Source organism: Vulpes lagopus, chromosome 2, assembly GCF_018345385.1.
Source record: "Vulpes lagopus strain Blue_001 chromosome 2, ASM1834538v1, whole genome shotgun sequence".
NCBI lineage: Eukaryota > Metazoa > Chordata > Mammalia > Carnivora > Canidae > Vulpes > Vulpes lagopus.
The window spans coordinates 106,163,504-106,180,971 of NC_054825.1; the positions used below are offsets into that span (position 1 = coordinate 106,163,504).

Here is a 17,468-nt window from a genome sequence, read left to right on the forward strand (position 1 = left end):
TTTGAGTCATTCTCTGGAATTTCCATGATACGAGAATCAGTATGTTGATCCCTTTTTTTTTTTTTTTTTTTTTTTTTGATACCTGAGAGCATGAGGAGCATTTGCTTCTAACTAATAAGCAAACTCTTTGTCCTCTGCTCTCCTTACCTCTCTGTGTATAAAACTTTTTTGTTAGTATCAGCAATCTCTTCCATATCTGCTTTTAATGTTACAGCTTTCATTTGTAGTATTTGCCATGTCTGAAATCCAGTGGCATGTTTGATCATTTAGCTCTAGTTGAATTTAGATTCAGTTACATGCTGTCTTCAATAGTCATAGCCATTCCATCTTAGTTAGTGTTTTGTATATATGTTATGTGAAGTAGAGGTAGTTCTGTTTGTGTTGTTCTAATTTGGAAAAATCAGAACTTAAACATTTTTTTTTTAATACAAAGTAATCTCTATATCCAACATGGGGTTCAAATTCACAATCCCAGTGTGTGTGTGTGTGTGTGTGTATTTTTTTTTTTTAAGATTTTATTTATCCATTTATGAGAGGCATACACAGAGAGAGGCAGAGACACAGGCAGAGGGAGAAGCAGGCTCCATGCAGGGAGCCCGATGTGGTACTCGATCCCGGGACTCCAGGATCACGCCCTGGGCCAAAGGCAGGGGCTAAACCGCTGAGCCACCGAGGGATCCCTAACAACCCTGATATTGAATTGCTTGCTCTTCTCATTGAGCCAGCCAGGTGCTCTGAAAATCTGAAATCTTCTTGAATTCTTTTGTGTAATCTCCATTGATTTGATAACATTGTTTATTAAATCTAATGTAGAAGGCAATATCCTGGTCATTGGAGACTCTTCTATCCAGTGCAGTCCTATTCCTAATTGTTTTCTCACCAAAACATTGTTAAGGCTCAATCACAGTACTGTTATTTCTTAAAATTTCTTTTCTTCATAATCCCACACCTTCTCTTTCTGTAATTTCAACTCTTGACCACCCCAGCCTTTGGTTATTTTATTTGCACACATGGTTCCAAGAAGTCTTTCCAGTAGTTTGAATATAATTTTCTTTTAATTATAACACCCACCCCATCCCTTCAGAAAATTTTTCTCCTCTTAGATTTTCATATTTAATGGAGTGGGCACTATGTCTCTGAAGTACCCAGTCTCAAAACTCTTTAATTCTTTTTTCCTTTTTCTGATATTAAGGATTCTAGATTGTACCTAGTTTTAGGTCTGTACTTACATGGCACTCTGTTAGATGCTTGTCACATGCAAAGGATGACTCTTCAAAGTGTTGTTAGTAGAGTGTGAATGGATGGTGCCAACAGTAATATCTTACTATACCATTATGTCTTGAATTTTTTCTTTGTGCGTCCTACTATTGCCATTGCTATCCTATTTCATGTACTTTTTTTTTTTTTTTTTAAGCAGTGCTTAGAAGCCATGCGGTAGGTGGCAGTGCCATAACCGTATGTCTGTTGTCAGGACTTGAGGGGAGCACTCCTTTCATATAACACATAATTGTACTTATTTTTCATAATTCTACTTTTTACACTTACCTGGACAATATATACTGTTGACTCATTTCTATTTTATATATACACTAGTAGTTTTCATCCATATCATGCCTGATCAGAGACTTTGGTGTGATACTTTATCACCCTTTCATCTTTGTGTCCCAGGTTTCAAAGGCTGTTTCAACTAGAACCTAGCCACTTGCAGTCATATTTTTTTTTTTCAAAGATTTTATTTATTTGATAGAGAAAGAGAGCATACACAGAGGGAGAAAGAGAAGCAGACTTATCTGCTGACCAAGGAGCCCGACCCTGGGCTCCATCCCAGGACCCTAGGATCATGACCTGAACCGAAGGCAGATGCTTAACCAACTGAGCCACCCAGGCACCCCTCCAGTCTTTTTCTTTTTCTTTTTCTTTTTCTTTTTTTTTCTTTTTTTTCTTTTTTTGCAGCTTTCCCCTGCATAGGTCAGCTGAACAACTCCTTTTCAGTTACAGAGTAAGGTTTTGCAGAAAAGGCAGCAAGAGCAACAACACAAAGGAAAGTGCAAGATTTTATGTGCAGATGAGAGCAGTTTACTTTGTAAACCTAAATAGTAACTATGTCACTGTTGGAAAGTCATGTTTTCTTTAGGGATCACAGGATGTGGTATATACTATATATGACATGCTTTATCCTTGTTCAGTTATTCTAGCAACTGGTCTTATATTGAATAAACAGTTATACTTTTTTGTTTAAAATGAATTACTTTAAAAAATCTCCTTAAACTAAATAAATTGCTTCTGTTTGCTCCGTGAAATAGTAAATGTATTGTCAATCCAGATATTTACATTTTTTACTAAATTTATGATACAAATGAGCAGTTGGTTGTTAACTTTAGTCCTATTTAAGCTGTAGTTTGCAGCAGGATTTTGAATCAAATCTACTTTGGGTGTGAAGAAAGTAATGCATTTAATTCTAATAAACTGTATTTCATATTTTAGAAATGTATTTTTAGTGTGCTAGTAAATAGTACAACTGAAGTCGAAATTGAAGGTTTCATATGTAAGTAGAGGGGTTCTGGTGTGGTGGAAAAAGCCCTAGACTGGGAGTCAGGAGGCTTGAGAGCTAGATTCTAGTGTCAGTTTTGGCAATGAACCAACTGTATCTTTGGATAGTTAGCTTATTTAATTTCAAAAATAAGGAGTGTGGATGTGGTCAGTCACTTTCTACCTATACAATTTTGTCATTCAAATCTATTCAAGGTAGAAATATATTTTTTGGCTTAAGGTGCTATTTATGAAGCTGTAATGCCAACTCCTGTAAATATAAGCACTATATATTTTTAAATTTGGAAATACAGAAAAGTAATTTAAGTTATAATCTTGTACTTGGTTTATTTTTAGTAGGCTTATATATAGAATAATTTCCATAGATACAAATTGGAAAGTGTGAACCACTGTACTTTTTCTTTTTTTAAGATTTATTTATTTGAAAAAAAATAAAAAGATTTATTTATTTGAGAGAGCATGAGTACACAGTGGGGTGGGGCAGAGGAAGAGAGAAACTTCCCGTGGGCTCATTTTACGACCCTGAGATCATTCGTAGCCAAAACCAAGAGTCAGATGCTTAACCAACTGCGCCACCCAGGTTCCCCTCACTATACTCTTATGTAATATTTGACACATGGCTTTTTTCTAGTGGGTGTCAAAATTCTTAGTAAATATAGCACTGATTTTTTTTTTTTTTTTTAAGTATCATTTTGGTTGCAAAGTAGGATGTAGCCTTTTTAAGGATTCCAGATATGGAAATGCAATCAAAGCTTTAATTCCTACATGGATTACCTTAAATAGTTGTTTAAAATTTGTACTTTTTCTAGAGGATGTTAAGGTCAAAGGGGGAAGGACAAGTTGATAAATTCTATGAACAAAAGGGACTTTATCCCACATTCCTATGATTGTTTTCTTCGATTTGGTAGTAATTGTTTGTTTTGCTTTGTACAGACTCAAATCCAGTACCTCAAGCAAGTCCAGCAGCCTAGCGTTGCCCAACTGAGATCAACAATGGTAGACCCAGCGATCAACTTGTTTTTCCTAAAAATGAAAGGTGAACTGGAACAGACTAAAGACAAACTGGAACAAGCCCAAAATGAACTGAGTGCCTGGAAGTTTACGCCTGATAGGTAAACAAATCATACTCCCCAGTCAAGACTTCCCTGACAGTCCCACTACGAGAAAGCTGTGGTGGGACAGCCAAGTACTCGTTTCCACACCAAGACTCAGACTTTTTGAGCCAAAAAAAGCCACATTCTTATACTATCCAGCTTGTAATGGTTAATGTAAAACTTACCAGATGAACCTTGTGTTTCAGCTTTTTTTTCTTCCCCCTCCCCTTGCTTCAGAGGCCTGATGGCGTCGGACTATTCCGAAGAAGTGGCCACCTCCGAAAAATTCCCCTTCTAGAACATGTAGACACTTGAGAAATGTTTCTGTTTGAAGAAAATAGAGGGAGAAACAGAAGTCTTAAGTCTGTGGCACACTGTGTCTTCAGACAGTTTGGAGGAATGAAAACCTAGAGATTTAAAATCATGAATTGAACATGTAAAATTCCAGTAAAATGTAAAAACGGAATATGCATCGCTCTTAACCTTGAGCATAGTGACTTAGAGACACTGTATCTCAGGTTTGCCAATAAGACTGTGGACTTCGTGATTGTTGTTGAACTTCTGGGTCAAAACTCAAATGAGGTGAATTTTGCCTTTAAAGAGTTTATTTGCTAAGAACCAATTTAATAGTCACGAGAGAATCAAATAATAGATGTCAGTACAAGTAGTTCATATATTTAACCATTTAGTTTGGGGCTCTATATTACTTGATTGAGCCTTAAATCAATGTGGTTTTAATCAATGGTTTGTTCTTTGAATGGTTGCTAATGCTGTAGATAATCTCACTGAGGACTGTACAAACAAACATAAAGGTGTGGTATCAAACTTCAGGTTGAAACTGTTTGAAGCATTATAAACATTCATTTCACTACTAGATTGTATAAGGATATTGGCTGTGATGAGACTCACTGCGTTAATTTTTTCAGTAGTGAAATTAAATCCCCATTCCATTCAACAGGCACATGTTGAAAGAGCATTGTCGTTGGTGTTAATGGGGGAATGTGTTTCCTTCATTGTATTTGGGCCTTTTGTATTGCACTCTTGATATTAAATTAAATGTGCCTTGAAATAGTTGTTTTTTTTTTTTTAAGTTCAAGGAATATTATGATGATTTTGTTGTACTTTTAACATTTTGATTTTGGGGGGCTGTGGAGAGCAGATTGATTTTGGAAAAATTGTTGCTGTGCTCTTCAAAGTGAAGGAAAAGGCTCTGTGTCTCATTTTTAAAGACCTACGTTTTTCCAGCTGGTATCATAAAAGACAAGGAGGTTTGACACTTGCTTTTTGACACCTTGTCCCAGGATATTGCAGTAGAAATTAATGTGGGACAGCTTCACAGGGTGCCTGCCAGAAGATTGGGGAAATAATGTATTGAACTGTGGGCTGGCCTAAGTGAGACATTCTGTGAATTGAAAAAAAAAAAAAAAAGTATAGTGATCATTTCTAGCAAATTCATTTGATCATTTAGATAAATGAGGCATTATTTTCTTCATGCTTCCATCCAATCCTGGAGGTGAATTTTTTTCGTCAGATCATTCTATAAGTCACCAATGCGAATTTTCACTTGGTGATAATGGAGTCTAAGATGAGTGGAAGATATATGTTCCAGATTGTCCCAACGTTTAAGTGCAGTTTTAACAAGGGTGACTTAAGTTCTCTTAACCATTCAAATCAATTGTAAGTATCTTATGTGTTTGTGCTTTAGGGAACTGATTGTGGGGCAGAGGGTGGGTTGAAGAAGTGGTTTGTGTGACTTTACAACAAGAGATCCGCTTCTAAAATTCTCACTATTTGTGGGGTTGGAGGGTAAGTAACCAAATCTGTTTGAAATTAGCTTATTGTGCCGCATTAAGGCATTTGTATATATTTCATGCCATTTAAGATCACAGTAGAAATGGCCTCCGTATTTTTAGTAGGTCGAGAAATAATTCATAAAATGTATTATTAACATGTACGCAAATTTATTAGCCAGCATCTTTCTTTGCTGCTTAGTTTAAGAGTCACTGTGAGGTCTGTGGGTTTTTTCTTCCTTCTGTTAAAAAAGTTTTTTAATAAGATAATACATACTCCTGTATAACATTGGAACAGCATGAAGAAAGGTGGAGACAAAAAGTGAGAGTCACTCCTGGATGTGACCTTGCCCTTTCCCATCCCTCTTCCCCATTCTGTTATCCAAGAGCAGTAACCACTGTTAAATTTCTTGGGTATCATCAAGATAATTTCTATGCATATACAATCATTATATATATGTATATTACACATATATATATCAATTTTAAACAAATGTGAATGTACATAACATAGATGATTGCAGCTTGGCATCTGTTCTCTTTCACACACACACACACACACACACTTACCCTTTGCACATTTTTTTCATTTTTAAAGTACATTTAGATTATTTCATTTTTTATTGGTTACATAATATTTTCATTGTATAAATAAATCATTAATTTATTTTATTCACCTGTAAATGGATTTTTGTTCTGTAAATAATAGGCTATGAATGGTACTATAAATACATCATTAACCTGAAACAGTGCTCGATCAGTACTGTGTTTGGAATAATTCAAATAGAATGGGTTGTGGGCCCCTTTCCATTTTCCTATTCTATTTTAATTTTGAAAGAGAAAGATTGTCTGAATTATCTTCTCTGCTTAGTTAAAATATTCCACACATGTTACAGTGCATATATTTTAGAGTATTTAAGAAAGATCTATTTTAGTTATTTTGACAGTTAATGTTTTGCATTTAATCTTTGAGGTAATTGTGTGTACACCTCTCAGATATCCTGGCCCCCTTCCTCTCGTGATCATGAAGCAATGTATAGCGTGTGTTCTTTTTTATAAATCTTTCTCTCAAAATGTTTTCTTTCATATTTTCTTTGGAATTATTTGATTTTAGGAATGGGCTGGGGGGATAATTGTAATTAAAATTATTCCAAAGACAGTTACTTGTAATTGAACTCTTAATCATTTTGGGGGATGCAATGAACACATAAATTTTACATGATATGGTAAAATGACAAAATGTTTAAAGAACAGGTTTAAGACTTGTTTCAATAATCACTAATTTTGGAAGTGATAGGATTATCTTAGAACAGGCTTTTATAAAAACATATGACTACAAATGAAACATTTTTTGTATTACAGTTTGTGATACTTTATATGAAATTAAGTTAGGTCACAAATTAGTGTATTGGTTTTACAGTAGTCTTTTTTTTCTAACCTCTACTAAATTCACTTAGAAGGATTTTCAGGTTAGTTGGAAAACACTGATGCTGTAGACTTTGAAAGAAAACAGAATTGTGGGAGCATGGGCAATAAAGCGGGAGGAGTGCCACTCCCTGACAGTGGTACCTATCTCTTCTCAGTGGATTTCTAAACTCCCATTCATTGGAGGCCAGAAGCTGAGGGTGCTAATGGAAAATGACGGGTGGGAAAGGGGTATCTGGAGCTATGGTAGCAATAAACAAGAACACCAGCTAATAAAGTTGCCATATAGAGAATAAAACCCTTAAGTGTTTTTACCTGAGACTTCTTTGAGCAGCAGTAACCCAGGTCTTACTTTGTGCCACAGATAAATTTAAATTACAAACTTGTTTGAGTTACATTAGGGTAGAATATGTACTATGGGTAAAACAAAACAAAAAACAAAAACAACACAGCACTGAGTCAAGGAATGAGAATCATAAAATGCTCTCCTTTTAAGACTGAAGGCTTACAATAGGTTCAGATGCATTCTGAAGTAATACATCAGGCAAGTGAAAGCCCCAATAAATGGGAGGAAAGAACAGAAGTGTCAGCAAAAAAATTTTTTGACTGGTTAGATCTTTCTGAATGTTAACACCATCATGAGGATATCAGACTGTCCCTGGTGGAGTGTGCAACTCGATCTTGGGGTCGTGAGTTCAAGCACCACTTTGGATGTAGAACCTACTTAAATACACTTTTAAAATACCAGGCTGTCTCTATTCAAGTATCAGGTAACCTCACAATTATGTGCTTAAGTCAGATCCCTTTAAAAGTGATCATTTCTCTTACTACTTATTGAGGCTAAAGAAGTTGTTTTATTGAGAACTGTTGTTAAGACTGATTACATTTTTGCACTTGCTGTGTATGTGTGTGTACACACTTTAGAAGATTGCACTAATACTTGGTAACTAATTTGTGGAAAGTTTGGTGCTCCCAATTTGGCAGATAAATATTTGCATTATTTGTAATAACCCAAATCTCACTTTTCTAAAGATAATCTTTTGTAACATGAATAAAATCTTAACCACGTATCAATATTAAATTTTTAAAAACTTGTTACCGTTTAGACAGCTTAAAGCTTAAAAAAGTTAAATTAGGGACTTAACTAAAAAAAAAGTTAAATTAGGGCTTAGTGGATAGAAATAGTCTAAAGGCTCTTTTTTAAAAGGCTCTTTAGGGATGCCTGGCTGGCTCAGTCAGTAGAGCATGCCAGTCTTGATCTTAGTTAGGGTTATGAGTTCAAACCCCATGTTGAATGTAGAGATTGCTTTAAAAAAATCTGTTAAAAGTTTCTAAAAACAATTAGTATATGCCTCACTGCAATAAACATCCTTTTGAGAACTGCCTATGAATAGGCACTCTTATCAAATGCTGCTTTAGCAAGAATAAATATATTCTGTGTTATCACATTTTATCTTTTTAAGAACTTTTCTGTTCCATGAAGCTGAGTACCTTAGTGTTTTATTAATATTGGTATATATGAGGCTTGCCTTAATGAACTGGCTTGTTTCCATTTCAAATAATAATTAGGGGTGAAAATAGAGATCAGAATCCTTATTAGTGTAATAGAAAATGTGGCCATTTGGGTACTTTTTGTTTAGGGTTTATTTTTGCTGCTGTATTGGCAAAATACTGAAATGCAGAAGATGGACGTGTTCCAGGACAGAAGATGGTAATTATAGGGGAGGCATCTGCCGTGACAGTTATATTCTGTACGTGTTACATCTATTGCTGTAATAATTGCAAGCAAACAAGGTTGTAGACACTTGTCTTCATTTTGTGATGGATGGCTCTTTCCTTTGCAGCCAAACAGGCAAAAAGTTAATGGCGAAGTGTCGAATGCTTATCCAGGAGAATCAAGAGCTTGGAAGGCAGCTGTCCCAGGGACGTATTGCACAACTTGAAGCAGAGTTGGCTTTACAGAAGAAATATAGTGAGGAGCTTAAAAGCAGTCAGGATGGTAAGGGGTTTTTTGAAAAGTTTGATTAACTTTGCACTGGCTTTTAAAAAGTTGCCAGGCATGAATATTACAGATTAGATTCTGTATGTACTAATTTGTGCCGATGATTCTATAAAATTATAAATGGAACATTTCTAGTTGAGTCAGCAAAGCCATCTTAGTGCCCCCCTCAACCTCCTCCCCCCCCGCGACTCTCTTGTTTATTGTGCAAATTTCATAAGTTTTTGGAATTTTGGGGGAAGTGCAATTTGGTGAAAGAAGGCACTGCATACATATACACATTTATATTCAATATTTAAGGGTTATCTCCATTTAATCACTTTCCAAGTGTAAATCTCGGCAGTATTTGGCTATTTCATGTGGTCTAGAAATCAGAATTGATTGTACCTGTTAAGGTCCTATTGAGTGAATAAGATGTGATATTTATTTATTATTATTTTTAAGATGTTATTTATTTATTCATGGAAGACACAAAGAGAGAGGCAGAGACACAAGCAGAGAGAGAAGCAGGCTCCATGCAGGGAACCCGACGTGGGCCTTGATCCTGGGTCTCCAGGATCACATCCTGGGCTGAAGGCGGCGCTAAACCGCTGAGCCACCAGGGCTGCCTCAAGATGTGATATTTAAATTTGTTCAAGATAAACTGAATTTAATTGTCAGCTGCTTCCTCTGCCCAACCCACCCGCCTTTTCTTGGGCAAGTGTAACTGAATTTGAGGAAGATGATTAGTAACTAAAATACCTGAACTCTGGAAATTAAATTGAAAATGAATATATTTGACAATTGTAAAGATCGGTAGTATAATACCTTTTAAAGTACCTTTTCAAAGTGATAGTTGTTAGCTCTTACTATATGTAAACATAGTGACTTGGAGATTTTTGTATAGTAATGAAGGACTTTCCTTTCCCAAGCTTTTTTAGGAGTAAGTGGATATGTGAATTTTATCAATTTTCAAGAGTTATTTTTTCTGATTTTTGCTTTTGTTCTAGCATAGGCCTCTTCGGAGTGTTAGAGGACCCACTGTTCCCTAGGGCTAAACTTGCTGTGGAGCTGAGATAGACAGTAGCTAGGGGGGTAAGGAGGAAAGGGACTGGCCATGTGGGCCCACAGGTAAACAGTTGTGGAGTTGGATTTGGGATATAATCAGTTGTATAATATGGCTAGATTTGAATCAGTTTTAACTTGTTTGCTTTATAAAACTATTTTAAGCATGTGTCCCCCCCCCCAAAAAAAGAACCAAACTCATTCTTAAATGGCTATTTTTAAATTTCAAGGAAAATTTTAAGATATATATGTATTTTTTTAGAATTGTGTTTGTTCACGTAAACATTTATTGACTATCTGACTTTGTGATAGGCATTAATAAAGTCTGTTATAAATCTTTTAAAAATAAATATTATAAGAATATTAAAGTAGGTTTGACTCTCCTTTGCACAGAACTGAATGACTTCATCATTCAACTTGACGAAGAAGTAGAGGGTATGCAGAGCACCATTCTAGTTCTTCAGCAACAACTGAAAGAGACGCGCCAGCAGTTGGCTCAGTACCAACAGCAGCAGTCTCAAGCTCCAGCCCCAAGTACCAGCAGGACTACATCTTCTGAGCCTGTAGGACAGGCGGAGGCCACAGGTAAAGACTGCAGTCGGCTGGCCAACGGACCAAGTAATGGCAGTTCCTCCCGGCAGAGGACGTCTGGGTCTGGATTTCACAGGGAGGGGGACACAGCCGAAGATGACTTTCCTTCTTCTCCAGGGAATGGTAATAAGGCCTCCAACAGCTCAGAGGAGAGAACTGGCAGAGGAGGTAGTAGTTACGTAAATCAACTCAGTGCGGGGTATGAAAGTGTAGACTCTCCCACGGGCAGTGAAAACTCTCTCACACACCACTCAAATGACACAGACTCCAATCATGACCCTCAAGAGGAGAAAACAGTGAGTGGGAAAGGTAACCGAACTGCGGGTTCCCGCCACGTTCAGAATGGCTTGGACTCAAATGTAAATGTACAGGGTTCAGTTTTGTAATATTTTTTCCAGCAAATTTTTATACAGTGTCATTTAATTTGGGAGAGGATACTGTCCAGAAAATTAACGCATACTTTTGTCACAATTTGCCTTTTTTTGTGGGTGTGGTTTTTTTCTTTCCCTTTTTCTCCCCCCTCTCTTTCTTTGCTTCAATACCTCTGCCACTTTGGAAATTGTAACAGTTAATTACCTTGAATGTTGCTAACAGGACATTTTGTGTAGGGTCAAGTTATTTTTATATGAGTTAATGTGAAGTTGTAAATGGATATCTTTCCTTAAAGTATAACACAATGATGTCTGTATAAATCTGTGTCTATCCTAGAACCTGTGCTGTGTAAGGGCATTCTTACTCATGCTGTTATTATACTTATGCACCATTCAGACTTGTTAGAGTAGATGTGGGTTTATGACTGCCAAGTTTGCCCAGTACAGTAGTTTTATCACTAAAAGTTGGACTTGCTGATGGAGTCCTATAGTAGTTTCAGTGTTAGATACAGTTTTTTCCACCATACATCCGTGCATTTTCTCTTTAGGTGACTGAATGTTTAAGAAATTTGTGTGCATAGTTACTCAGTTTTTATGAACTGTTGTATCCTGTTAATGCATATTGCTCTGTGACTCCAGTATATCTTACCTGTACTGACCAAACCTAAATAAAGATTTTTATTGTAACCGCTTGCATTAGTTTTTTTATTTGTATCTTTGTGTTTAGCATGTCATTTATTTTTATTGAATTGATGAATTTTTACTCATCCTTCAACATACCACAGTGGTGAAGCTTAAGTTCATGCATCAATCTTGATTGTGCACTTAGTTTTTTAGAAATGTATGCTTTGGGGTGTCAGGTCAGCTCGGTTGGTGGAGCGTGCAACTGTTGATCACAGAGTTGTGTGTTACAGCCCCACACTGCGTGTAGAGATTTAAAAAATCTCTAAAAACTGTTTTGCAAGATCAACATGGAATTTAGGACTATAAATTTTTTTTCTGATTTGTAAAAAATCATAAAATATTCAAATATTCAGAAAAGAAAAAATGTAAGTATTTGTCAGGTTTTAGTTGAAAAGTACAGTTTGTTTTTGTGAAATGATTTCATGTAATCGGGATATCTGTATAGTCAGTGATGTTCATTTTAAAACATCGGCTGCATTCAGGTCACAATCTCAGGGTGGGTGAGATCAAGCCCTATGTCGGGTTCTGTGCTCAGTGCACAGTCTGCTTAGAGTTTTGTGCTCAGTGCACAGTCTGCTTAGAGTTTGTCTCTCCCTCCGGTCCTCTACCCCTCCTCCACTCCCCATTTTCGCTTGCTCTCTCTAAAATAAATCTTTAAAATAAATAATAAACATTGGCCACTGCTATTGATTTATATTAATAACATGTCTGCTGATGTTACATGGTAAGGCTTATGGGGTGTTAGAGTGAAGGGGAGTATGTTTTTAAGATTCAAAAGCTTGCTTTGTTGTCTTATTTTAAACATTAAGTATCAGTGTATGGTATGGAATGGTTTTAGAATTTGTAGCTTTTCATGTGTGGTTGGGATGAAATGTTATTTCTGCTGAAAGCAAAATATTTTTTGGTTTTAGGTATTCTATCATAATCAAGGAACCTCAGAAGTGGAATTAACGACACTTGAAACAGGTACACTTATTTGAAAATAGCTCCTGGCATACAGGTATATATCTTGTCTTCATTGCTTTGTTTAGTCTCTCGTAGTCTCAAGTAAATAGATCCTACACAATTTTAAATACATTTACTTAGTATAATTTACATTTTGTTGTATATTACAATACTAAATATTCTGTTTATGAAGTACTTTTGACACTAGTTTTTTTTTTTTTTTTTTTTTGACACTAGTTTTTCTTATGCATGTCCTTTTTTAACTTGGCCCCGTTTTAACAAAAATGGAATTTCTCTTTTGATCTGTAATCTTTGGTGTACAATAGGAAATTAACTTTTCAACTAGTGATAGAATTTCATGACTAAATTTAATATAGACTTGTGGTACATCATTACCGATTTTCAAGTTTCTGGTGGATCTGTGTTAGTTGATGAGTAACTAGGGCAGAGAGAACTTTGGTTTGTGCAAAGTCTGTATTCTTCCTTTTTGGAACTGGAAACTTTTTGTTGGTATGTCTAAGATAAGAGAGGTGGTAAGTCATAATCCAGGATGAGCAAGTGGCTTCTGGAGCTAATGGATCTGAATTCTGGCTTTACTGCTTACCTGTTTCATGGCTTGGGCAAGCTGCTTTCTCCCTCTGTGGCTCCATTTTCCCCTGTAAAAAGTGTGTTCCCTTTAAGTGGGACAAGTGGGAGTGCTGAAGATTCTTTTTTTTTTTTTTTTTTTAATATTTTATTTATTCATGAGAGAGAGAGAGAGACATAGGTAGAGGGAGAAGCAGGCTCCACACAGGGAGCCCGATGTGGGACCGGACCCCAGGCGCTAAACCGCTGAGCCACCCAGATGTCCCAGTGCTGAAGATTGTTTAGATGACTCCTGAGAACAGAATCCTACCATTTGGCAGAAACTTGAGTACTGCCAAAAAAAGGTTAATTGTAAGGGCAGTCAACTTGAATAAAACCCCAGAAGTAAGATAATTGTGATGTCTCTCCTTTAGCATCATTCCAGGGAGATTTGTACTGTGAGGATAGTAAGAAATGCCTTAATATTTTTGATGTCTGTGGAGTACTTAACTGACAGATGTGTTTGTTAATTCATGAGAGACACAGAAAGACAGAGGCAGGGGCGGAAGCAAGCTCCCTGTGGGGAGCCCGATGCGGGATTGGATCCCAGGACCCTGGGATCACAACCAGAGCCAAAGGCAGATGCTCAGCCATTGAGCCACTCAGGCGTCCCAACACATTTTATTTATATGTTTTTACTCTCACCTCCATGAGAAGAGGCACTTGTTGACCATTTTACAGAACAAAGGAATTTAAAAGGCTTAAGTGATCACCCAAAGGTTGATATGTTGGGTCTGCCCTCTAGGGTGCTGTCATCAAAGCTTCCCGGACATAACCCCCCTCAGACCTGGCAGCAGAAGCGTGTCTGATTCCAAGAACCCAGGCTTGGCGCTGTGTCCTCTTGCCTCATCCTCTGGAGTAGGAGGAAGAACTGTGCTGGAGCTGAGCGTGACATCTCAGAAGCAGTCCGAATGGTTGCTGTGCCAAATATGTAGGAGCTGGAGACAACCAAATGAACCAACAATGCAGTGATGGGGTAAAATATAAATTATAAAGATTCTGAATATATCATTGAAGATGCTGGCTAAAGTAAGAGGGTTTAGTTAAGAATAGTCTGAGAAGTGGTTAGTTTGACTTTAGAAGGCAATACCAGTCTGAACAAGAGGATTGAGAACATTTCATGAAGGTATGGCATTATTGGAGGGTGGTTTGCCCGTTGCCATCTCTTCACATAAGGTTCAATGGATGCAGCTGCTGGGAAGTTTGTAAGGAGAACAGAGGTATAACCGTGCTTGATACAGAGGTCTCATTAGATGTTCCTTCTCTTGGCCTCTCAGTTATATTTGATGCAACTGACCACTCTAGTTTCTGGGACACTTCTGCAAACAAAATGCAAAGCCATTCTGTCTCACAGTTATCTCTCAGATATTATTTCTCATTAGTAGCAGTTTGTCCTTTAGACCAGTCATTGCCCCCTCCTCTGTTGATGCTTTCTTGGGAGTTCATTTATCCCCAGGATCTTACAACCCTGAATAATGTCATTACCTTTGATCTGGAGCCATCACTGGGGAGTTGTGCCAAGAACCAGCTACCCCTATTGTCAGGAGTGCACCGCAAACCAGCTGTGGCCAATCCACAGTGTTGAGTCATTGTTCTTTTAGACCAACCAGGGAGTTTGCTACATGGAAGGTTGGGGGATTCTACCTTCTGGCTTAAATCTGGCTTGCACTCTTGCAACCCTATTTGTGGAACTTAATGAAGAACAGTTGTGAGGCCCCTTCAGGAGAAACTGGCCCAGTAGCTGCTGTAGCAGTGGCCCTTCACTTGCACTTGGAGATTATGGTGGCTACCCACTCATTCCTTACCAGCCTGGGTAGCATATGCTTATAGATTTAGATAGTTTTTTGTTTGTTTTTTAGGATTTTATTTATTCATGACAGACAGAGGCAGAGACATAGACACGGAGCTGTAGGACTCGATCCCCGTACTCCGGGATCATGCCCTGAGCCAAAGGCAGATGCTCAACCACTGAGCCACCCAGGCGTCCCTCGATAGTTTTTAAAATGATACTCTTCTTTTGCCTATTTGTTATTCTTAGTTCCTATCTGGCCCATTCAAAGCTCTGAAGAGAGCTTGGTGAACAACTATAATGAGGACTCCCCAGGTGCTGTGTGCCCCCTCAACAAAAGCAAGCAATTATCCTCTCAATTTTTGCTCTTGGTTCTTGATAGACCCTCCAGGTAGGAAACCATTGAATGCATTCCTTGCATCCAGAAGAACATACTCATATTTGTTAGGCATTGGGCATAAAGAATATATTAGTATTCATTCATATTTAATGCCTGTAATGTATTAGGACTTGTGCATAAAGCAATATAACAAGACGAATTTACAAAGCTTATGTAGTTGAGTACAGGAGACAGATGAAACCAGGAATTTTAACATCTTGTAAGAAAAGTTAGGTAGATGATGCCAAGGGGCACCAAATGCAGGAGATAGGAAGGCTTCCTGGAAGAAGTGATAATCTAAGTGGAGTGCTTGCTCCCCAGCAGAAGACAAGTTGCACTGCTAATTGAGATTTTGTATGTATGTATGTATGTATTTATTTATTTAAAAACAGAGAGAGAGAGACAGGCAGAGGGAGAAGCAGGCTCCATGCAGGGAGCCCGACGTGGGACTTGATCCTGGGACTCCAGGATCACGCCCTGGGCCGAAGGCAACACTAAACTGCTGAGCCACCTGGGCTGCCCCTAATTGAGATTTTGAACAGAAAGGAAATAATAAAGGCTGGAAGAGGTGGATTTAATGAGTTTGGTTTAGATGAGTTAAACTTGGTGTTGAGAAATTTTAATGGAGAAGGCATCTGCTCAGGGGACTAGATTAGAGATTTCAGAGTGGTCAGCATGTCATGGTAACTGAAGCCATGGGAGTGACTGGTATTACTCAGAGTGCTGGTGCAGAGTAACAACCTTGAATATAATAAGGGGCAAAGTAAGCCCACAAAGGAGACTAAGTAGCCTAAGATGTAAGGGGACACAAATAGAACAGAGCATGAAGCCAAGGCACAAAGTTCCATACATTCCTTGGACTCTCGTATTTTTAGGACAGGGAACACATTGCAGACAGATTTGCTGCTGAATTCTTAGGGAGGACTGCTGATTCCATCACTACTCCAGACTCTTAAGGATTTCTCCCAAGAAAACACTGTTATACAAGCATTTCCTACCTGTGTGGCCAGTGCTCTAGCTTTCTTCTCTGGTTCCTTTGGCCCATCCATATTTCTCTGCAAAGTCTTAATGCAGATTCCGAGGACCTAATGAGTTTTCAGTCTACTTCAGGAGGATTCTCCAGGCTTGGCAACCATTTCCCTTGCACATTGTGACACAGTTCTCTTGCCCCAGTGTTCTCAACAAGCTGCCCTGCCCACCTAGAAACCCCTTTCCTTCCTGACATATTCAAAAATCTTAACTTCCTCGCAGGAATCCCGTGTGGATATATCAGGATGCTCTCAGTGGCATGTGACACAATAGCTTGTCTAATTCAAGCTGGCTTAAACAAGAAGGAATATTTGTCTTACATAGTTGGAAAATCAGAGGTTGAATTTAGAGACTGAATTTAGTGTTCACTTCAGAGATGCCCTCAAAGGTTGTACTCTTTCCATATTAGCTCTGCTATCAGCGTGTTGGTGTTGGCAAGGGTCCTGCTGTCTCTCCTCATGCTCAAAAGATGGATGCAACAGTTCCAGGCCTCACACCAAGACACTGTCCAAATGTAAGAAGGATCAATCCTTCTTTCTAGATCCTAGGTGGGATCTTTGGTTTCCACAGCCAATCTAGCAAGCTTCCCTTCACACTTCGAAGGCCAAGATTGGGTCACGTGACTGTTCTGAAAGCATTGCCCAGGGCTAAGTAAGGTTAATTATATAGAGTAAAATGGATAGTGGGAATCAATCACTATAACTCAATTATTCAGAGGTGAAAAGTATCAAGTCTAAATAACCATAGTATTCTAGCTGTCACCAATTACTCCACCCAGGTGTTTACCCTTGCCAATATTGACCATCAGTGATCGTTAAATGTTAATTATTTAAAATTTCTAAGGAGTTTTAAATTTTTTCTGAGCTTTATTTGAGAGAGCGTATGGGTGGTGTAAGCAGGGGGGGGGAGGGATGGAGGGAGAGAGAATCTCAAGCAGATGCAATGCTGGCAAGGAGCTCAACTCAGTCTCCATCGCACAACCCTGAGATAACGACCTGAGCCGAACCAAGTGTCAAATGCTTAACCCACAGAGCAAACCCAGTCATCCCTAAGTATTTTAAGTAATCTCTACCCTTAATGTGGGGCTTGAACTGAATAGCCCCAGACCAAGAGTTGCATGCTCTGCCAGCTGAGCCTCTCCATTTATTATTCAA

General features: G+C 38.0%; 1 protein-coding gene across 3 annotated transcripts in view; it reads left to right on the top strand.

Moving 5' to 3' along the window:
• The window catches only part of LOC121484681 (WT1 associated protein), a 28,126-nt gene extending 16,575 nt beyond the window's left edge, over positions 1-11,551 (top strand). For 2 of the 3 annotated variants that reach the window (XM_041744200.1, XM_041744199.1), the window contains exons 6-8: positions 3,484-3,662; positions 8,704-8,858; positions 10,296-11,551. In XM_041744200.1, the coding sequence (XP_041600134.1) occupies positions 3,484-3,662; positions 8,704-8,858; positions 10,296-10,879 (918 nt within the window). In that variant the 3' untranslated portion in view covers positions 10,880-11,551. Of the gene's footprint in view, positions 1-3,483; positions 3,663-3,881; positions 4,714-8,703; positions 8,859-10,295 lie in introns of those variants that run through there. The other variant, XM_041744201.1, reaches the window with a different exon arrangement.
• The last annotated feature ends 5,917 nt before the right edge of the window (positions 11,552-17,468 follow it).